The sequence below is a fragment of the Stomoxys calcitrans genome, chromosome 4 (assembly GCF_963082655.1).
Source record: "Stomoxys calcitrans chromosome 4, idStoCalc2.1, whole genome shotgun sequence".
Taxonomy (NCBI): domain Eukaryota; kingdom Metazoa; phylum Arthropoda; class Insecta; order Diptera; family Muscidae; genus Stomoxys; species Stomoxys calcitrans.
This window is the reverse complement of record NC_081555.1, coordinates 68,311,301-68,334,772: the sequence shown is the minus strand read 5'-3', so window position 1 is coordinate 68,334,772 and position 23,472 is coordinate 68,311,301. Positions and strand designations below refer to the sequence as shown.

General features: G+C 38.4%; 1 protein-coding gene across 1 annotated transcript; it reads right to left on the bottom strand.

The window, feature by feature from the left end:
- Window positions 1-12,968: 12,968 nt before the first annotated feature.
- On the bottom strand, window positions 12,969-20,688 carry LOC106086815 (ATP synthase subunit delta, mitochondrial). Its single transcript, XM_013251627.2, has 4 exons — window positions 20,578-20,688; window positions 20,164-20,368; window positions 18,654-18,865; window positions 12,969-13,415 (listed from the first exon to the last, which is right to left on the bottom strand). The coding sequence occupies exons 2-4, from the start codon at window positions 20,360-20,362 to the stop codon at window positions 13,353-13,355; spliced, it is 474 nt and encodes a 157-aa protein (XP_013107081.1). The 5' UTR covers window positions 20,363-20,368; window positions 20,578-20,688; the 3' UTR covers window positions 12,969-13,352.
- Between the last annotated feature and the right edge of the window lie 2,784 nt (window positions 20,689-23,472).

Genomic DNA, 23,472 nt, shown 5'->3' with positions numbered 1-23,472 from the left:
AGAGAACTTTCTTCTTATTTCCTTGTGTAGAAATTTGGTAAGATAGAAACTCGTTCATGACCATATACTATGAAAAATAACGCATCCACACATTCGCGTCCACCTCATTTTGTACCTGCCCTGTTACACACCTAGAATAGTAAATTTATTATACAATTGTTTAGTTTTTAAGCGTTAAAATAAATCCACAAAAATTAACTTAATCAAAATTTTTGTTTTAGCTTTTATCTTTAAAACAATATTAACTACCTGAGCATAGTGTTTTCTTTGTAGATACGAGAATGGTAATTTTCAAAAGTGTTGAATAGTAGAATATAAAATTTGTATAAGCCATCTCGCAACCATCACGTTCTAGTAAGACTATACGTAATTATTGTAAATATGCAAAATGCAAATATGGCAAAAAACACCACGCAAAGTTAGTTTGCTTATTTCGAATTTACATTTATTGACTTTTGAAGGAAACCCATTTCCAATTATTTAGCTTTTAGACAACGATGAAGATTTCTTGTACATTTATTTAAATTTTTAAAAATGTTAGTTTGAAAAACAACAACATTGGTCGACAAAACAACTACGAAATTTGTTAATTTTCCTGCAACAATTTATTCTGATTCTCAGCGATCGAAAGTAACAATTTTTTGTTGAAAGGCACTCTTTGCAAGCCAAAGGCACTCTAAGCAAGATAAAAACCATTTAACCAGCCGCCACATGTACTTTGCTGCACAGCTTCAGAGTCAGTGTTGGTGTTTTTATTGTCTTTGTTCGGCTTCGCGCTACTTGTCTCGTTCGTTTTACTACGGTCTCTTTTTTCTGCCACTCTCTCTACTATTACCCTTAAAAACAATTTCAATAAGGAGGATGGCACTCATGATCTCATGTTTGGTAGTCTTGCAGGCATCCTCTAGCCTACCGACACCATCTTCGTTATAATAAAATAACTCACAGAATTAAGTTTCTCAATTAGTTAAATTAAAAAAAAGTAGTAAAAACCACCGTAGCTCAGAGGTTAGCATGTCCGCCTATGACGCTGAACGCCTAGGTTCAAATCCTGGCGAGACCTTCAAAAAAAATTTTCATCGGTGGTTTTTCCCTCCTATTGGTGGCACTAAAACTTCTCTCCAAAGAGGTGTCGCACTGCGACACGCCGTTCGGACTCGGCTGTAAAAAGGAGGCCCCTCATCATTGAGCTTAAACTTGAATCGAACTGCACTCATTGACATGTGAGAAGTTTGCCCCTGATCCTTAGTGGAATGTTCATGGGCAAAATTTGCATTTTTGCAGCAAAAAACACCTATGTACGTTCGCCACAACTTCATGTTACTGCTGCAGCTGGCAATATGGACTAAGATATCCCGTCAAATTAAAGCTCCACAAAAGAAATTCAACAACAGGTTATGACTTCAAACCACGAAACAGAAGTAAGTCATGACGCAGCGATTGGTGTTGGTACTATAACCGGTTTTTGAAAAAGCAACCAAATCCGTATCCCCGTGCTTATTCGCAAAAAACTAGAGGGCCATTCGGAAGTTGGTACAATTCCGGATGACAGTGGTATCTCGTGTCGCCTTTTTGTTGAGGATAAGCTTTCTAATAGACAATTTTTAGTTTATACCGGGGCTGATTTATCTATAATTCCTCCGATTCCTCCGAGCTTCAAAACTGCAAAAATGTTCAGCTGTGGTATTAAAATTTTGGCTGCAAATGGTTCTCCAAGTCATACTTTCGGTCAGAAAATTATCTATTTAGATTTTGGATTACACAAAACATTTTCTTGAACCTTCATTATAGCAGATGTTACAAAACCAATTATTGGATCTGATTTTTTAAAACATTTTCATCATCTGGCTGATCTAAAACATAAAGCATTAATTGATGGTAAAACCGATCTGCAAGTTTCAGCGAAAATTTCTGAATCTCCCCCACTGGGCATAAGAAAGTTGTTGAAAGATGACTCTGTATACAACAAATTGTTAATGAAGTATCCAGATGTATATCAAGCTTCTACTCTTCCTGGAATTAAAGCGGAACATGGAATATATCATCATATTGGAACGACTGGATCCCCCGTTTGTGCAAAACCACGACTCTTAGACCAAAATCGTTTTCAAATTGCCAAAAAAGATTTTGAATACATGCTTCAAAATGGGATTATAAGGCCGTCAAGGCGTGTTTGTTCACATCTTCTTTATATGGTTCCCAAAAAAAATGGTGAGTGGATTTTTGAAATAAAATTGCGGTGCCAGATGGTTATCCAAAACCTTTTATCACTTATGCCAACAATAACTTAGCCGGTAGCTGCATATTTTCAAAGTTGGACTTAGTACGCGTATTTTATCAAATTCCTGTATTTCCTGACGGCGTGCCAAAAACTGCTGCCGTTACTCCATTTGGTTTGGATTGCGAAATACCGTATAAAGCTTCCAACGTTAAATAGATGAAGTACTTCGTGGTTTGCCTTTTACATTCGTTTACATTGATTATGTCCTTATATTTTCAAAATGACCTGCTGAACATATGAGAGGCTTCAAAAATGTGGTATTGTCGTCAACCAAAACAATTTTCATTCGGTTTGATTTCCCTGGTTTCCGAATATCATCAACTGGAATGCAACCCATTCGAAGCAAAGTTGATGAAATTAAAAGTTTCCCTAAGCCTTCGACTCTTAAGGACTTACGAGGAATGGTAAACTTTTCTAGGCGTTTTTATCTAACGCAGCTGTAGGCCAAAGAGCAAAAAATTGGAAATAAGTCTACAACTTTTTATCTGTTTATCTTAGTGTTTCAAAATGTTCTAGGCATTTATAGGGGAGGGCATTTAGGAAAGTACTGCCGTGGGTCCTTATCTTTTATACAGGGTGAGATACAGGGTGTTAAAGTTGATCACTTTTGACTTCCCTATCCTTCTGGTGGCCATAACTTTTGATCTACTGAATCGATTTGCATGATTTAGTACTCTAGAGAAAGAGCTTGACGATCGCATAATTGACACGCATAATGTACAATGCCATCGTGTACCGTTAACGAGTTATGAGTTGTTCAATTTTAAAATATCAACATTTTGACTTGGGGTTTTTCAGTGTTTTTTTAATAACTTCGTCAATCTTTAAGCTATTAATCAAATTTCACACAATTTGTGCCAGTACATTTATGCACAAAATAAAAATATTATGTCAATATTTTATATCTTATATAATACAGCGGTTTAAAAATGGCATCGTTTTCAATATGAAAAACATTTTTTTTTAAATTTTTTTTAAAAATAAACTAAAACATTGGTCGATTTGCCCATGGTTTGCAATATAAATGTGTTAGATCAGAAAAAGGTCTCCTACAAAAGTTAAAAAAAGTTCTGAAGCTGCATAGTACCGGAGCGGACGATAACAATAAATAATGAATCAATTCATATTTTTGATTAAATTTGCTACTCTTTCGGGTATTAAAAGCCGGAATTGGTTAACGTGTCTATTTCGGGATTCCTGAGCTTCTTCTGTAAGTTCTCCTTAAATAAATATTTTGATCCAGGCGTTCTATTTATCCATATATCTTCAAATGCATTTTATTTCGATGATGAAGGACTTGAAGGACTTAGTAAGCACTTTGACGACAAACTCCTTGAGAACAGAATCGCAAGGGACTACAGAAGGTGTTAGATGAGTTCAACCTATGGGCATTAATTGTAATGATTGTTGCCGATTCAAAAAGCGTGAATACCGGCAAAAACACAGACGTTGTAGTTTAGTTGAACTACAACTACCGTTTGGGAAATTTTTACGAGAAACAAAATACTTTTATCACGAAGTTTTGCTTTTATTGTAACCCTCTAACGTTTCGTTGCAACATATCAAACGATAGCCATAAACGCAGCGTTATTGAACGTAACTAACTTTGTTTATTGTTAACCCTTTAGCAGCTTCGTCTACAGTAAAAGGACTTTCCCGTTGTTGTAAAACCAAAAACTCGTTAATTGCCATCAATTTTTTCATGTACCAAACCAATATTTATTTTCTTGTGTCTCTCCTGCTAGAGAGAAAGGATGAGTATTTGAGCGTATAGACCGTTTTTGGCAAAAATACTCACTCCATTGCTCATTTCTTTATAAGTACACAAGAAAATAAAAAAAAAATCATTAGAGCAAAACACAAATGGCTGCCAGGTATAAGAAAACACAACAAGAATTTCTAAGGCACATACCTTGTTTGATAATATATACGCGAAACAGAAATAACCATCACAAGGTAGGTATTTCAATGTGCGAAAACAACAACAGCTATTTTTTGTTTTATTTATAGCATAACGAATATAGCAGATAATAATACAAAACCATAATGTGCGAAATGGAAGGCCTTTAATATAATTGTTTATCATAACATCGAAATAAACCCAAATAAACTGAGATCTGCTTATAATTCGCAAAAATTTGAGTTTGAATGATGTTACAACATTAAATTGAACATGGCAACAACAATATGCACAATCCATTTTAAACGTGCTTTTTGTAGTGCTTATTGACATTTGTCTTAAATCTTTGGATGCAAAGTGGGTGGGAAAAACGTTAGCCGGAAGTCGATTCCACATACGAACGGTTCGGGCGAAATAGGAATTCTCTCTATAACGCATTGTGTGGTCCGCTGGCCAATCAATTACGAACGGGTGTGAGTTCCTGGAATGTCTAGTATCTCTGACATACATGCGTACATCAGGAATAAGAAGACTAATATCAGACGAACGCACACCATGAAGTACCGAGATAGAAAAGCGCCAAACAACCCACATTGCGTTGATGATGAAGGGAGGCAATAGTTGGATAATATGGGGCTCAAATGAATTTGGTATACAAAATCAGATCGAAGTATAGGGGGTCACGCCACCCCTCAAAAACGCCATTAGACCCATTATTACTATATAGTACTTGACTGAACCGATTTTCTTAAAATTTTCATAGATTGTCTACGTTTGTCTGGAATGAAACATAGGCTATATAATTTTTAGATATCGTGTGGAGGCGGACCCTCCCCCTTGCCTCGAAAACGCCACCCATATCCGAAAGTGGCCCGATGGGCACAATAAGGAAAGGTATTGGAGACAAGAAAACGAATATGGTATAAAAATTTGGGACCAAGTACCCAGCGGGATACAGGGATATGAGGTTGTAAAAAGTCATCACCCTAGTGCACGTAGTTGGTCCATTTTCACTATTAGATAGACATCGGTATGCTCTTACTTGCTTTGATCGATTAACTCGATGGATGGAAGCAATACCAATGCCGAATATTACATCTGAAATTTTGTCCTACAGTTTCTTAAATGGCTGGGGTCTCTTCTTGGGTCACCAGATATTGGGCGCAAAGGCAGACGACATCGAATACTTTTCGGAATCTAATGAAGCTTTTGGAAACATGATTAAAACATTCGACGTCTTATCATCCACAATCGAATGGAATACTTGGTGCCTCTACAGAACTCTTAAATCCGCATTGATATGCCACAAAAACAAAATCTTTGCCTTCACTTTTGATTTGATTAAGAGTTTCGGTAAAATATACAATTAATTGCTCTCCAGCCAAAATGGTGTATGTTCCTGATTAAATGTTCAACGAAACTAATGCCGTTATATATTCCGATGATCACACATTAATGTCCGGAATTAAACCCGTAACGACTTCAAATAAGAACAATTCAAGTGTATTCGTCAACAAGAATTGAATGCATGTTCAAATTTCACAGGCCTTACTGAGTGATCCAAAGATTTTCCAAATATTTGTTTGTACATTTTTATTCATAAAAATTGTCATAATCATAACAATTATAATGTGGTCTCAGCGCCATAAAGGCATAGTTGAGACATGGTGGCAAAAATAACTATTCACTCAACATTCACGAATGTATATTAATTTCAAAAGATTATAATAAATTCAAACATTTGACCATTCAAATCGGAAGCAAAACATATAATATCACAATTTATCGATTGAAACCAGCATTTACAGATGTTGAACAATCAGAAAGTGATATATGTATAGTTTTCACTAGGAAGGGGGTAACTAGGTGCCTACTTTAAATTCTTTGTACGTGCATAATTTTCTCCACTTTTTCTTTCAATTTTAAGTTGTCAGAAAAAAAAAACAGTTTTTCTTTTCGTTTTAATTGTGAAAAAGACAAAGAACCTCGCACACACCAGTTTTTTAAATGTTTTTCCTGTCGCACATTTTCGTGATTATATTTATAAAAGATCCTAAAAGGAAGCCATTTATCGGCAGATCTAGAGCCGGGAGTAGGCTTAGAATGGACTCCAAAGACCTCAACAGCTGCGGTGGTGGTACCAGGCCGTAGCATATTGTCTGCTACTGAAACCTCGACAGGTGGAGCGGCTGCTTCAGGCTCCACTAGCCGACAAACGACTGGTCAGCAGGGCCTTTCCCGGCAAACCAACACGCTCTTTAAGGGGTTGGAATAATAGAAAACGCATTGCTATCAGGTTTATTGAGAGGCTTGGTGCGAAAGATCCTAAGACTCTCACTAAGACTAAGGGAATGTAATCCCAATCTTCCCACCACCGACTAGTGACCGGAGACATGCAGTATTCGTACTAAACTCCGGCTGTTTCACAGACTTCAACAAGTCTGAAGAGGTTGTATCCTACAGATTCAACAAGTTGAAACTGAAGGTCTATAGAGGCGGTGGGGTTAGGGAATCAGGAGACGACTCAGCAGTTGAAGGTCTATAGAAGCGGTGGGGTTGAGTAATCAGGAGACGACTCAGCATTTATTGCTGAACACTTGACTGAGGAACTATTGACCACATCGCTAAAATCTGACGGTTTGCAGAAGACTAAACATACCCCTTCCACGATCGAGACAGGAGAGGATGGCATCGAAACGGGTCCCGACAAGCTCTGTGCGGGTGTGTCACAAAGTTGAACTGGGCTATTACTTCGACAGCAGCAGTTAGCGAAGCATCTAAGGAGAAATCGTCCACACCGCAAGTGCCCAGTGTACTGAGAGATTGGTTCCACAGCTTTCTCACCTGTCCTTGGATGCGTACGGAAGCTCATCTTGACAAGTTCACTGTCCACTGAAGATTTAGAAGTAGCCAGCCTTGAAATTAACATTCCGAGATACCGCCTTCAAACCTTAAGTCGCTTGTTGAAGCCGCTTCTGTAAGGAAGAAAAGCCCCATTGTAGGAAGTGATGCTAATGCACATCACCAGATATGGGGAAGTTCGGATGTAGACGGAAGGGGTGAACTGCTTATTGAATATATTGTAAGTTGCAATCTGGCGAATTGGTTTAAAGGGGATAAACCGACCTTTATTACCAGGAACAGGCAGGAGGTAATAGATATTACCTTTGTATCGGAAGATATAAGTGGAAGAATATGCGACTGGGAAGTGTTGGATGACCACAGCTTCTCTGATCAACGTTATATTAGTTTCAGCATTGGAGAAAATACTGAAGTAGTGGTCCCTCGGCTAAAGAAAAGAAAGGGGGATTGGGATAAAATTCGGCACAAATTCTGCACGTCTATCCGTTCTAGACTAGAAAAGAAAGTGGAAACTGCGGAGGATATAGACATAGTGGTGAAGCGGATCACGAAGGCCCTGAATGACTCGCTTATATCAGCATGCCCTAGTGCCAAGCCAAGGGGCAAACAGCGATCGCCATGGTGGACCCCAGAGCTGGTTGGTCTAAGGAAGGACTGCAGAAAAAAAAAGATGCATTACGGCAGGCATGGGATCTGTGGATCTAAAAAGATGGGTCAGAGCAGAAACACCTCATGGAGGTGTATTGTCGCCTCTACTGTGGAATATAGCCATTAACAATATGTTGGGTTGCCAAAAAGTAATTGCGGATTTTTTAAAAGAAAGTAAATGCATTTTTAATAAAACTTAGAAAGAACTTTAATCAAATATACTTTTTTTACACTTTTTTTCTAAAGCAAGCTAAAAGTAACAGCTGATAACAGACAGAAGAAAGAATGCAATTACAGAGCCACAAGCTGTGAAAAATTTGTCAACGCCGACTATATGAAAAATCCGCAATTACTTTTTGGGCAACCCAATATTATTGTCTCTGGAAGGCGTAAAAGTGGTCGCGTATGCTGATGACGTGGCAATTGCGGTTAGGGGAAAGTTTCCCAGCACCCTAAGAGATATACTTTAGGAAGCTCTACGTGCAACAGCAAAGTGGGCTACCGAACGTGGTCTGGGTATAAATCCGTGCAAGACAAAAGTTGTTTTTTTCAGCAGGAGATGCAAGTTGCCTACAGTGGAACCTGTCTCCTTGGGTGGAGAGAATGTACAAAAAGCGCAAATACCTGGGTGTTTGCTGAAATTTAACTTCAAATCCAACATTTTGGAAAGGGCAAGAAGGGCCACTCTTGCCCTATACACCTGCAAGAGAGCCATTGGCAAAAGTTGGGGATTTAGACCGCGTGTCATGCATTGGGTATATACTGCAGTTATCAGACCTATAATACTATATGGTATTGTGGTCTGGTGGACGGCGCTTCAAAAGTCCACCTACTGCTCTATACTTAACCAGATCCATGGCTTGTTTTTGCATCACAGCCGCACTGAGGACGACACCATCTGATGCACTGAATTTTAAGCTACATCTTATGCCTCTAGAGATTGTGGCTACCTAAATTGAAGCGAACACTGTCGTGAGGTTAAGGGAGCTTTCTCATTGATCATGTGGCGGCTACGGACACTGTGTTATTCTTAATACAATATCCGATTTTTCAGGCAGTGTGGATTACACCCTACCTGAGCCGCTTTTTAATAAAAATTACTGTACCACTATTCCTGATAGAACCGATTGAAACTACGATATCCCTGGTAACAGAAGTTACATAGACTTCTATACGGATGGTTCCAAACTAAACGAACAGGTGAGCTTTGAGATGTACTCTAAAGATCTAGAACAGACCATATCGAAGAGGTTACCCGACCATTGCAGTGTGTATCAAGCAGAGATCCTTGCAATTAGAAGTGGTGGAATGGCTAAAATATAATGACATTACGACGATTGGCATAAATATCTTTCCAGACAGCCAAGCAGCCATAAAATCCCTGCAGAACGTATTTCTGAACACAAAAACCGCCTTCGACTGTCGTAGATCTCTCAACGAGATGGCTGAACAATTCAAAATTCACCTGTTCTGGGTGCCGGGCCACAGAGATATCCCAGGGAATTCTTAAGCAGACGAGCTTGCGGGACTAGGAACTACCCTACACATTCCAGGGATAGTGGAATCTGTGGGTATGCCTCTAGCGACATGTAAGCTAAGTTTTCAGGACCAGGGCTATTAGTATTCGAAAACTATGGGGCCTCATCTAGATTTGAAGAGGTCTACTGCTTTGCTGTCATTGACTAGAACAGACGTCTCAGTCATTGTGTCCATCATGACAGGTCACTGTCTAATCAGAAAACATGCTGACAGACTGAAGATTGCCAGCAACGACTTTTGCAGAAGCTGTGAGGATATCGAATAAGAAATGACTATAGAACACCTTCTGTGTGTGTGTCCCGCACTAGCAGTTAGAAGGAGTTCCACTTTAGTTTCTCATTTCTTTGAGAACCTGTCTGATTTAGCGGATGTGAACAAGTTATTGGGCTTTTTAAAGCGATCTGGATGATTCAACGGTAGGAACTTCCTTCTTCTCTTCCTGTGGTATCACAATGGACGAAAACGTTTTGGTCTGTTGTCAGACTGCCACTTAATCCTAACCTAACCTTCCACTTGAGTCCCATGTTGTCCCGATCGGTCCAATTTGATTTTGGCAGTAGTGCACGTATGGCAACACAACATGACGCTCGATTTCACTCTTCAAAAAAGGAAAATTCTTTTACTTTTGCGTGTTGCATTTATGGGATTTGTTTGTAGAGTTAAATTTTTCAACGCAACGCTCAAAACTCAACGCGCTCATTCTGTTTTGGCCTTTAAACCCCGTTTACACTGCTTTTTCAATCCGGATTTAATGGCTCGATCATCTGTTTTCCCTTTATAAGATCAGCTGACGAGAGCCCTAAAACCGGATTTAATGAGCAGTGCAAACGGGGTTTTTGTGAGGAGGAACAACAGCTATTTTTAAATTCAATCCAATTTCCACTTTAGTCGGCCTATCTAATGTCACCGTTGCCGTTGCATGGGTAAGCATCTTCGGCAATGAAAATGAGGGCCTGAGTTCGAATTTTGGCATAAATATCAGAAAAAATTTTCAGCAGTGGATATTCCTTCAATAATAATCGCGACAACTGTGTAAAATTACCCATGTAAGACTTCAGTACAAAAACTTACGGTCTGGACCACTAACTTTTTTTCTTTTTGTCACACGAATCGTTCGCCAAGTCATTGAAAACAGATATTTTCCCTTTATAAAATCAGCTGTTTCCAATGACTTGGTGAACGAATCGAGTGACAAAAGTGCTTATCGGCACGCCACTTGGACTCGGCTTTAAAAAGGAGGCTTCTTATCGTCGAGCTGTCACCTTTGTAATGTAACCTACTCTCCAATAGCTCTGATTCTGTGTTCGTCTTACATGATTCCCACACTAGCCTATTTGCGGTGATTTTAGAAATAGAACATCCTCCCAAATCCTTGGACCCAACTTTAACTGTCATAATCGTGTTCTTCTCCCGAATACCTTTCTGTTATGTCAAATGCCATACTGTTAAGATTGGTCTATATGACTGTTATGGGGGTTTCCAGGTTTGGGCGGCCCCACAGATACTTGGACTCAAAATTTACTAAATTTACTATCAGATTCGTATTCTTCTCCGAAAAACCTTTTATTTGAGTCCCATATTCTCATCGATCAATATGTCTGTTTGAAGTGTTGTTTGCGGTGCATGTTAAGAGGGTGGGGCAGCACCCATACTCTTGGACCCGAAAAAGAATATTATTTTCGAGCTCTACTCCCTAATATCTTTCATTTAAGTCCCATATTATTACAATCGGTTAATTTGTTCGGTATGGGAGTTGTGTTGGGGTAGGAGCGGCCCCGGGTACTTGGACCCAATTTTTAATACCATATTCGTATTCTACTCTCTAATACCTTTCATTTGATATACGTGTTTTTAGAGTAAGCCCCCTGACCCTAAAAACACCATCCCTTCAAATTTATATAGCCTGTTGATTCTTCCAGACCATATTCGTAATCTACTCGCGAATATCTTTCCTTTGAGTCCCATATTGTCTTGCTCACCCTATATGCCCATTTTGAAGGGATTTAGGGTATTTAGACCAAATTTTTAATACTAAATTCGTATTCTACTCTCGAATACATTTCATTTGAGTCTCATATTGTTCCGAACGCACCACTTTTATTTTTGGATGGTACTTTCGGAGTAAGGGGAGGGTCCGCCTCTTACGATATTAATAAATTATATAGCCTTTTGTTCCTTCCAGACCAATCTAGATAATCTGTGAAAATTTAAAGAAAATCGGTTCAGTCGTTTTGAGTCTATACGGAACAAATAAATTTACAAACACAACCAAATTATTTTTTATGTATATATGTAGATATACTCCAAATATGTGGCTACAACAACAACATTACTGATTTCGAGTTTACAAATTGTTAATTTTATTGAATTTTTATTTTTTATCAACCTTGAAAAATCGCAGCATCAATTGATTACAGACTAAAGTGCCTAGTTAGCAAGTATAATGGCAGGTGAAAAAAGAGCGCATAAAGAAATGTGATTTGGAGCCCTGTCAAAGTATATTGCCAATTTCTTGTTGGTTGGTTTATGCATTCTGAAATCTTATTTGAAAATTAATTTAAAATCTGGTTTGAAAACACAAGCATTTCATTCCGATTTATGCTGCAGGGCAATTGACACTTAGGATTGGTACTCTATACTCCTTTTCTCGTGAACAGCTGTCAAACTCCATATAAAAAACGAACAAGCTAAAAACATTTGAAATAAATAAATGCCTTTTTTGACGCTAATGGCTTTAATGGAGCACTTAAAAAAACCCTAGTGTAATATGAATGTAAGATTGAGTTGGTAAAAAATCATGTAATTATGTTTAAAAAAGTTATGCAATTTTGTTGAAGTTTTTCGCAACTATTCCGAAAGCTGAACAGAATACCCTCCTTTAAGACCAATATGTTCTCGCTAACAACAATATGCTGTTGTTGTAGCCACACGCTCACTACGGTGGTAGCGATCCTTGGTCAGCTTCTTAAGGTGAACTGGATCGTCCTGCACATAACCCCGATCGCTGTGGGAGGAATGTTTTACTTACTTCCGATTTGTTAAAAATAAAACAAACTCCTACGTTCAGTCGAACCATCAACTGTGCCTGTAACTCTCTTTCACAGCATTACGTTACAAGTGACACCTTTGATGCAAATGAAATTTAATCCCTACACAAACTAATCTCTGAACTTATTCACATTTGATACAAAACGAACTTGACCTTGACGTATTAAGACACACTCACACACGAACATACTATTGAAAAATGCACTATTAATGAGTTTTTAAAACGATGCGCTCACAGACACAACAACCTGCTCAAATCATTAACATAATGTTTTAATAAATCGACTAGTGTTGTAATCGGAATGCTTGTTAGGGGGCAACAAACATTTGGCAACAAATGATTAGAGCTAAAGATTCCGATGCCAATTTAGAGGAAGTTTTGTAAACGAAATATAAAAACAAATATCTACATCATGCGCACATGAGTATCAAGTGGATATATTAGCTAGCCAGGTGGCTGGCATAATTTACACTGCGTGAAAAAAATCACGAGAAGCCGGGAATGACGAATGATAGACAGTGCAAAAGATGATACTATCAAATAAATGACTTAAAATGTCAAATTAAATAATCACAATCAAGCATCATCAGTTAGAGTATGTTCAAGCGATAGGCGACAGTCCGCCTTAGTCAATAGCACCAGTGATTGGTGGATAACTATATTATTGAAATGAGGGAAGAGCTGACACGGGTTTTTTCGCATTATTTTATTGTTTGGTATTTGAATATTTCATAATCGTAACCAACATCAACAACTCTGGATATTCATTCATTCATGTATCAAAAGAAGTTCAAAAGCTGGCATTTTGTGTGTATGTAATCTGTCCGTGTATCTCTCACTAGTTGTATTTATCTCTCTCTCTCTCTCTCGTTCTCACCCAGCTTGAATCTTGGCTAACAAATTGGAAGAAAACATTTGTTGTGGTGACGGGCTGGTTTTTTGAAAACCACACATTTTTTATACTTAAATAAGATTTTGTTTGTTAAGTTACAACGGAATCAATGAAAAGATGGTGCTTCTTTTGTTTTGCTCCAAGGAGCTAGTTTTTATACTAAAACACAAGAAAATTAAATTTATTCGGCAGCTTTGACGAGAGCTTCACAGCATTCAACAGCAATGGCAGCTTCAGCCTTAGCCTGAAATGAAAAACAAATAAGAGATCATTCAATTAAAACACTCAACATAATAAATAATAGGGAGATTATGATTTATAAATGATTATAAAATTTTGTAGTAATTACTGATTTTTAACTATTAATTACATCATAAATATTGGATGTAAAAAAATTATTGTTTGACGAAGCAAACGCTCAAATCGCTTTGGCATTTTACCAAATCAAGCAGACGAACCAAAGATTTTGACAATAAAATATGCACATATTTGTGCCATTAAGACGGGTTCGATTTTGTTTTTATTTGATTTTTAATTTTGATTATTTTCACCAATATTACAACAAATACAATTCATCATATGCTAAAACAAATATACAATAAAATTTCTCACAAAAATCCAAATTAAAAACAAAGAGAACGGGGGATTATTTTATGTTAGCAAATGCGGTCTATTTCAAGTATTAGTTTGATGATAAGGTGCTAATAGACGCCATCTCTTTGACAATCCCTTGGCAGCCGCTTGTACGTGCCGGGTGGACCCGATGAAGTTCTTCAAGGACAAGGGCTGCCGCCTCAGTGTACAGCACTTTGCTACAATAACGACAATTATTTGTAGATTGAGGAAAACGGCCGTTCACAAATGTTTTTAACATTTCCATCAGGAATCGAACAAGTCGTTTAGTGGAATACGTAAAATTGTATCTATGCATTATGTGGGAACTTCAAAAATACTATTTATATTGCCAAATTCTTACAAGAAAATAAAAACATATTTTTCAATTGTTGTTGTTATTGATGGCGATGTTATTGTTGTTGTAACAGTGTGTTGTGTCTTTTTTAAATCCGAAAATTTAGGGAGTTCGAAGGTTCTTGTTGCTGTAACAGATAGGCCGGTCGCCAACTCAAAAATTTGTTCAAATCGCAAAAATTGTTACTGCAAGTCGTTTGCGTACTTTATTTGCCACCAAAGGGAAGCGGGAGAGTGCGTGAGAGCGAGCACAATTTTTAGTGTTTGATTACTGAGAGCTTGCAAATTTCTACTGGAGGGTTTTTTTTCCAGCAGACATTTGTAGCATCGAACAGCTGTTTTATAAAATTCAGCTGTTTTATTCTAATAAATAGCAAAAGAGAGTAAAGGCTGTTCTTATTCTCTTGCAAATTTTTACTGGAAAAGTACTCGAACAGACCTATGGACAGCAGTGGGTCACAAGCGTCGTCGGACTATGAGACCCCACCCACCTCTGCCATACGGCAATATACGCACAAGCAGCACCCCAGCCTCAATATTGCCAGGGCAGTGTATCTTTCTTGCAATTGAATGGCTATGGTCTACGGGGCAAGATCGACGAGATAGTGAATTTTATGAGTTGGAAGATCATATTGGTTGCAGCGATCCAGGAGACAAAACAGACCAACGCCTGCAACCTGCATAGTTGTCACGGATACAATGTGCTACGTAAGGATCGCTTAATGAATGGAAGTGGGGATTCGCCTTCGTGATACACAATTCCGTGTCCGGCACGGGATATCTATGAGCACCACACAAGCTGGAACATTGGGTACCGATCTGTGTGGTGTTCATAGCTCTCACGAGAAGCTTAGCTGCGAGCTACCGGGCGTTTCACAGGTTGCGGATAGTAGAATGCTCCATACGGAGAAGCTCCGTACGGAGAAGCTCCAACGGAGAGGCCTGGCGGCACCGGCTCTTGCACAAATACTGAGTGCCTATAATGCTCGATATGACAAGGCGGGTTATTGGCGCCTAAATATTCAATGGCCACCCTGCTCCGGTCATTTGGATCGGAACGAGCTTGCTCACCTACAGGAACTTGAATCGCCACCTCCACAATGTGGCTACAACAACAACCATTCCGTGCAGTATAGACCCATCTCCACTGTGCCTGGCGCTAGTGACCCCTACATGGAGAGGATGGGGATAGCAGTCAGGTCCGGTGCTACCGAGGTAGAGCTATACAACTTGTACATATCGCCGGTTGGTAGTTGTGACCCAGTTAATGGTAAGCTTACAAGCGATATAAGTGGGCTACTGTCTGCCCATAATCGTCTGGTTCTATGGCATTCTCCCCTAGGTAACGATCTGAGCGCCGTGCGTTTATCAATCAGAAGAAGGCCGATTGGGTCGGCTTCAAGGAGTACACCAATCGCCACTTCAGTGAACTGACACCCCCCTCGAATGTGCTAGTTGCCGACAGGAACCAAGACGATTGAGGGATCCTCGTTGGAGAATTTCCATTCGCCGAGCATCAGCATGGATTTCCAAACGTCACAGCACAACAACTATTTTGCATGCCATCACCGCACGCATTTGGCCGTGGCTTGAATCAGACCAGGCCCCCCACCCATTGATGAAATCTGCAATAGGTTGAACGTCTACCTCAACGAACTTGCCTCTTATTTCCCTGTAAGAGATTTGAAGAAATCAAATCAAGTCCTCAGCCACATTGTTCACTATAGATACGCGTGGGGTTAATAATGAACTGAAAGTGATAGTGGATGAAGAAACGATTCCGACCATCAAGTGTTCCAAAATACTTGGCGTCACATTTGACAGCTTTACACATTCTTACACACAGCAATTTGCCATAAAGTCTAAAGTAGAAACAAGGTCCTCAAATCACTTCCCCATAGCATTTGGGGAACTGACAAAGAAACCTTGTTGACCACGTACAAAGCAATTGGGCGGTCTGTGGTAAATTATGCAACGCCAGTGTGGTCTCGTCAGCTTTGTGACACGTGGTGGAAGAAAATTCAGATTTGCCAGAATGCCGCCTTCGAACTGCGACGGGCTGTCAGTTCTCATGTGGACCACCTCCATCAGGAGATAAATATCCCACCCGTGCGAAGACTTAACTACATGCTATCTAAGCAATACCTTCGGTTCTGTTATCGCAAAGACCATCCAAATCATCATCTTGTGGATAGGTATCCACCGCCTAGAAGCTTTAAGGTGGATCTACATGATCTAGAGCGTGAGGTTCAGCGATACAAGAGAGAGCCTCAAGCGGCATATCAAGCGAGTCTAGACAACATTGATGCAGACACGGTAGCAGATGCCGTGAATACCTACGGGTACAAGCGGTCCTTGGAGAATGACCGCTCATTTGCAATTTTTCTAAACAACTGTCCAAGTCATTCCCCAAACCGGAAGTCAAAGCCAACAAGTGTATAGTTTCGTCTATCTTTCATATAGCTTACAACAAATTACTATCCATTTATATAGATGGCATGCTACCGGGTAATTTTCCAATATGTGGGTATTTATTGGGTGTTTACCCAATAGATACCTTTTTCGGAATTTACAAATTTTCGGATATATGTTTTCAGTTATTCCTTATTCTTTGTATATAAAACTCGCATAAAATGGGATTTTAGTTATATATAGCAGCTATATAGACCGATCTCCGACTGAAATTCTTGAGGCAATAAATTGCTCATTCTTCATCCGATTTTTGATGAAATTTGGCACAATGAGTATGATTTGATCTGGACCACATTTAAAAGGGGGTAGGGGTCTTCCAAAACTCACTGTGCCAAATTTCATCAAAGTCGGACAATAAATGGATCTTTTAAGCCCTTAATACCCTATACGGGAAGATCGGGCGCCCAGTCTATATGGCAGATATGTATATCTAAATATGGTCCGATCTGGACCTCATCTCACAGGAGTGGGTAGGGGTCTACCAGAACCTACTGTGCCAAATTTCATTGAAATGAGATAAAAAATGAGGCATTTTATTGCTTCAAGGCATTAAATCGGGAAATCGGTCTATAATAGCGGCTATATATAAATATAATCCAACTAGCGGCTATATATAACGATAATCCGATTTTATGAGATCAGAATGTCAGGTTTATATACAAAGAATACGAAATCATCAAAAATTTTTTGCACAATATTTTGTATAGCTGAGCTGTCTGCAAAATAATAAATACGCAGCTTTTGGGTAAAGGTGGCTGTTCAAAATGCCCAGGGCACATAACGCCCAACCGGACAAAACGCCCAATAAAAAAAGATGACAGAAGCCAATAGTCCAATTGATAGTCGCCGCTTGTTGTTTAATTTTTATACAATTTAAAATCACGCGAGATTAAGAAAATTTTCTAGCATATAATTGCCCTTCAGTGGCAGTTTCTGCAATGATTTCAAGTTACATAATCGCTTCATGTTAAACTTTGAACTGATAATAATAAGCAGAAATATTACTCCAATGCCCTTTCCGACACTCAAAAACTAATTGAACAAGTACTTCTAGTAAAAATTTTTGTAATAAATCGATACAAATTCAATTACTAACAAAATGAAATGACTTCCCAAAAAATTAAATAATCCCTACAATTTTTTTAGAAATTGTTTAATTTTATTTTTTGGGAAATAATACCCAAACAGCTTCGACGAACTAAAATATGAAATAATCCCCAAAATTACTTTTGGGGGTTATTTAGTTTTTTGCTTTGTAGGTTATTTCGTAGTGCCGAATTTTTATAAAAATATTAGAATTAGAACAAAGCAACTTTGCTATTTTAAAAACAAAAAAGATCATGGGCGTTCTGGTCGATTTTTGGGCGGTCATGTTGCCCAAAACAATATTAGGCATTAGGACAATGTAGGTCATATGGCCTACATGTTTTTGCGTTATGACCGGTCACCATTGGTAAATACCCGGGAATATATCAAATTTACCGGGTATTTACCCAATTTACCGGATAAATACATTTTGAGTATTTACCCTTCGCCCATCTGTATTCAACATGCTGCGTTTGATGAAACTAAGTTTTTTCATGTTTTGCGCTAACTATTCGGTCTTGGTCTGCGCCAGACAATATGCGATTGTTTTTTTTTTCTTTTTACCGGTACGAAACTGATTTTTGTTTCAAACCAGTATTTTTCTTTTTCTTATAATTAAATTTATTAACAAACTTAGTTTGTACGAATTATCTATATATGTATATTTTGAATCTAAGAATAAATCTGAAATTGAAAACATTAGTAATGAGGGTTTATAGTGTTATTTTACGTGGGCGATGTAGGTGGATTGTAAAATTATGCTTTTGGGAACTTAATAAATGCAATATATGAAGCCCTTGGTATTGGAGGCTTTAATCTCCATCGACAACTGGAGACTTATATTGGATGATAAATATGACTGAAGCTTTGTTTTTCCCAACATAATATTTTTGTTTTTATTTTGCTAGCAATACAATACTTATTGTATTGTATCACATAACATACATACACATACCTGGTCCGAAGAGGCAGAGGTAAGAGCTGATTGGTACTGGCTCAACAATTGACGAGCTTCTGCTACATCAATATCAGCAATGTTATGAGCTTCTTCAGCCAAAACTTGGACTGAAGAATCTTCGTTAACAGAGATGGTGCCACTGGAAACAAAGTATTTGGTAGTTTTGCCGTCATTTTCATAGACTTGGACAACTCCGGGTTTCAAGACAGCTAAAAACGAATAAAATTGAAATATATTAAAAAAAGTTTAAAAGTTTGTGTTTCTGCTAGTTATTGTCTTTCCTAAGTCTTCACTAGTTATTGTCTTTCCTAAATCTTCATTTAGGAAATCATCTCTCTGTGGGATTTTGAGTCTCGTATGAATAAAATAATAATATAAAGTTCTGTAGTCATAAATAAATAAAATAAACAATAGTTAAGGAATAAAAATTAACACAAAATATTCAGCCACATTGTTCACTACATATACACATGAGGTGGGCAGGGAACTGAATGTGATGGCAGATGAACTGACAATTCCGACCATTAAGTGTCCCCAAATTACTTGGTGTCACATTTGACAGCTCTAACACATACTCCCCACATGCCACAGCAATTTACGGCAAAAATGCACTTTACAGGGTGCACCTCCGATTTCGCTAATATTTGGTATGTAGAAGTGGGTTGACCCCAGGAACACGAATTAGAAGTCCGTTTTTGGGGCAAAGGCCCCTGGGCCCTCAGTGAGACTCTCCACTCTATATCCCTGATTATCCGCGGCTGCAGTTGCAGCTACTCCATATGAAGCATTCCCCTATCTACAATCTGTGGTTGCTCCCGGCTGAGCTAACGATTTGCACCACAATGGTTATTGTTGTTGTGTAGCAATGTGTTGTTGTTGTTGTAGAAATGTGTTGTTGTTGTAGCAATGTGCTGTTGTTGTAGCAATGTGTTGTTGTTGTTGTAGCAATGTGTTGTACACTGAGGCGGCAGCCCTTGCACTTGCCTGCAACGATGGTTGTTGTTGTTTTGGCAGTGTGTTGTACACTGAGGCGGCAGCCCCTGCCGATGAATTGGATTGGTCCAACGCCACAATGGTTCAATCCCATGGCAGCCGGTTGTACGTACCGGATTGACCAGATGGAGTCCTTCATAGACAAGGGCTGCTTCAGTGTACAACACACTGCTACAACAACAAAAACTACAAAGGCCGGAGCTCAAAGTCGCAACATATGTATGTGGTGCTCATAGTTATACCGTACCGTGGCTTAGTGTTCTGAATTGTATATGAGAAAGTAGTTATTTAATTTGTCCTAAATGGCCATAAACTTATTATTGTTTGGCAATAACCCTGGAGCAGAGCGCAATGCATTTGATTTTTCCTAATTTATTTTAAAACATTTTATTTATACATTACTGTCTAGTTATTACATGTTTTTAAATATTTATATTTACATAACTCTGAAACTTTACCCACTCTGATACATACATAAATGTCGAAACAATAAATACAAATTTAATTAACTCACCCAAAGTTGGTACGTGCTTAGCCAAAATACCAAAGCTGCCACTGAAGGATGGGACATCAATTTGACGCACATCAGCATTATCGTAGAAGGTCTTGTTGGCGGCAGCAAATGTGAGTTTCATCTCATCGGCATAGCCGCGGCTTTGAACCATACGGGCACCACGAGTGGCCAACAAACGAGCGTTCTTAACGAAAGACATTGTGAGCTGAAAAGGCGAACGCAATTAATTAATTAAAGAGATCCCTTTGGGAAACAGCAAATGCCAAAAAGCTCCTGAAATGCTCTATTTATTATGTAACTTTGTAGGTTATGACAAAGGCAACAAGCATATTTAAACATGATCAAATTATTTTTCGGTAGTAATCCATAAATCAGTGGTAGTCATAATTTTCAATTGCTTAACTTTCACTTTACCTAGTATTTAATTTGCTGTTTTAGTATTTCCAGTAAAAACCGTGGAAATTGCTTGAAAACCCTTGGTGTCGGTATTGGTTCTCCAAAAATACGAAATGTCAAGTGCGACAAATAAAAAATGTAACAGCTGTCAATGTCAATTAAATGGCAGCACCTATCTATGGTTAGTGCAACACAATTTGTCGTACAAACTTTAAGATAAATCGTAAGAAACGTTTATTCAAGATTTGTATTTGTCAACCTCACGCGAACACAAGATATATTAATTTACAGGTAGGGGCAGTTGCCCAACAACAAAATATTCTATTCACATCAGGGATTAGTGCACCTCTAATATTGAGTATGTTACTAGTTCGCGCCATTTTTTGTTGTTTATGTGTGTTATAGTTCTTAACTATAATACACACACACAGGATTCACTAATAGAAGGTTAGGTCACATGTAAAAACATAAAGTGGATAGGCCCCATAAACATCATTAAGGATGTCAAATCTGACGATTGAAAATGTCATCATATAGGAGAAAATGTAAACAAAGAATGAATGTAAAAAGAGAACAAGTTGACATCCTCAATGCCAAGTACTGTCAAATATTAAAAAAAAGTATATCGGCTGATCGCTTGGCTTAACCTTATTCAGTGAATCCTGACACACACACAACGCAAGAAAAAATTGTACTCAGCTGTTTACGGTACACTACCTGTTAGTTATGTCATGACGCGAACAGCTGGCCAGGTTTGACGGTATTAAGACAGATTTTTGTTCGCATTCTCCTTGTTGTTATCTTCTTTCTCGCATATTCCCTGCTCATGTACGCACGCGTATACACACACGGACGCAAATTTGTTTGTGTCTGTTGGCAAAACAACGATCAACTTGGCAGGATGGCGGATTGCACCATATGATTTGTGGTTGTTTTACAAATGAGACCACCTTTAATTGTCACACTGAACGATAAATTGATAGCAACGGTATTGATAGTGAATAAGTACCAAAACAATACAATTGTCGTGTATTATTTAGCCTTATCCAGTGCAAGTCAGATGTTCTGGATAAAATATCAGCACAAAGTTTTCTTGGTAAGCTATCGATATCATGCGATAACATTTTATAAGAAGCGATTAATAGTGATTTGCACTATAAGTACTAAAATAAAAAACAGCAAGTATGGTTTGGTTGATGTTAAGCCTTATACACACGATATGGTTTGGTTTAATATTAATTTAAAATTTGTTGTTGTTACCACATTTTCATGTGGAGGTGGCGATCCTCGCCATGCTCTTGTAGGTGGGCAAGTTCGTTCCGGTTCGTTATCTAGCATCATAGGCACTCGGTATTTGTGCAAGACCCGGTGCCACCCATGACATAATTACCAGGTAGTGTACTATAAACAGATGAGTACAATTTTTTCTCGCGAAGTACACTATCCGTCAACAATTTTTGGTTGTGTGTGTGCATTATAGTTAAGAACTATCACTGATTTTGACAGATTGTGCACTCAATAACAACAAGTTCGGCAACTGGCACTACCTGTAAATGCCATTTTTCGTTGTGTGTGTGTGGTCATGGGACAAGAACTTAAAGGTATGGTCATGCGAACAGTTGAATACAATTTTTTTAATTTGACAAATTTCTTAATGTCATACATTGATGTATGAGCTTTTTTGTGTGTGTTGTTTACATGTAAACAAAATACTTGGAACACGAAATACTGAGCGTTGTTTTTTATTTTTTTTATTCAGGTTTGGTTTTCGCAAATTTTATTGAAAAAAGAAAAGAAATGTATGGTCGTTTTTCGGTTCTTTGTGGTTGTTTTCGTGGCAATAACAAATCATCTGCTTGGAAGATTTGATATTTTCACCATCACAACTTTCAGATGCGTATTTATTGTTTCCATAATTAATTCGACTTCTATTTCTTGATGTAGTGTCTCGTTTATAAAAGAAAGTGCTGGTATACGTTTTTCACTCAACATTGAATTTGGCTCTCATCGGCGGGCAAAAAAAACAATAACCAGAATTTCTCTGGGCCAGAAAAATTATTAATTTTTTTCTTCTTCTTACCCGGTTTCTTCTTCTTACGAGTTGTAATCAATCCAACAGGGTTGCACAGAAAAATGTTGTTGTTGGGTAAATTACAATACCTTGTAAAGTTCTTATACCATGGCTGTTGTGGTTGTTTTCATTTATAAAGGAAAATTCTCAATGTGTAATCCAAAAACTCAAACTCAGTCATCTTTTTTCATTTATGAAATGAGCTGGTTTTGCCATAAGTGCGAACGAAAGACGCGCATATTCAGTGAAACAAAAGGTCTGTTCGCGTACTTTTCCAGTAAAAGTTTGCAGGGGAGTAAGGGCTGTTTTACTCTCTTTAAAAAATTTGCAAGCAAAAGTACGCGAACGACATCCAGTGAAAATTTGGAGAACGACAGCTGATTCTTGTTTTGGTTGTTTTGCTTGATTAAGAAAACATTTGTTGTTAAATAAAAATGCTGGCGATACTTGTGAGGTATTTTCCTTACATAAACGTCAATTTATCGACCGGAGAGTGACAAGGCTAGAAGGGGAGCCATTCTTAGTATACGTGATCTCCGTGCCGCTGGACAGTCATCACAATTTACAGTGCACGAAGCTAAGAATATCATCCGTGGCGCCAAGTTGCACATGGCGCTGGTCCCAAACGGAAGCTCTACACTCATTCTGAAGAAACTGGAGTACCTTCCAACTGTCCTCAGCCTTCCCGAACACAATTATAGTACCCGATGTTTGGAAGATGGAAAGTGTGATCCCGCTACTAAATCCTGGAAAGGACACGAGCAAGGGGAAGTCGTACAGACCGATCTGTCTTCTTTGATGATGTAAGGCTAAGGGTGCTTTCTATTTGGTCATGTGGCGGC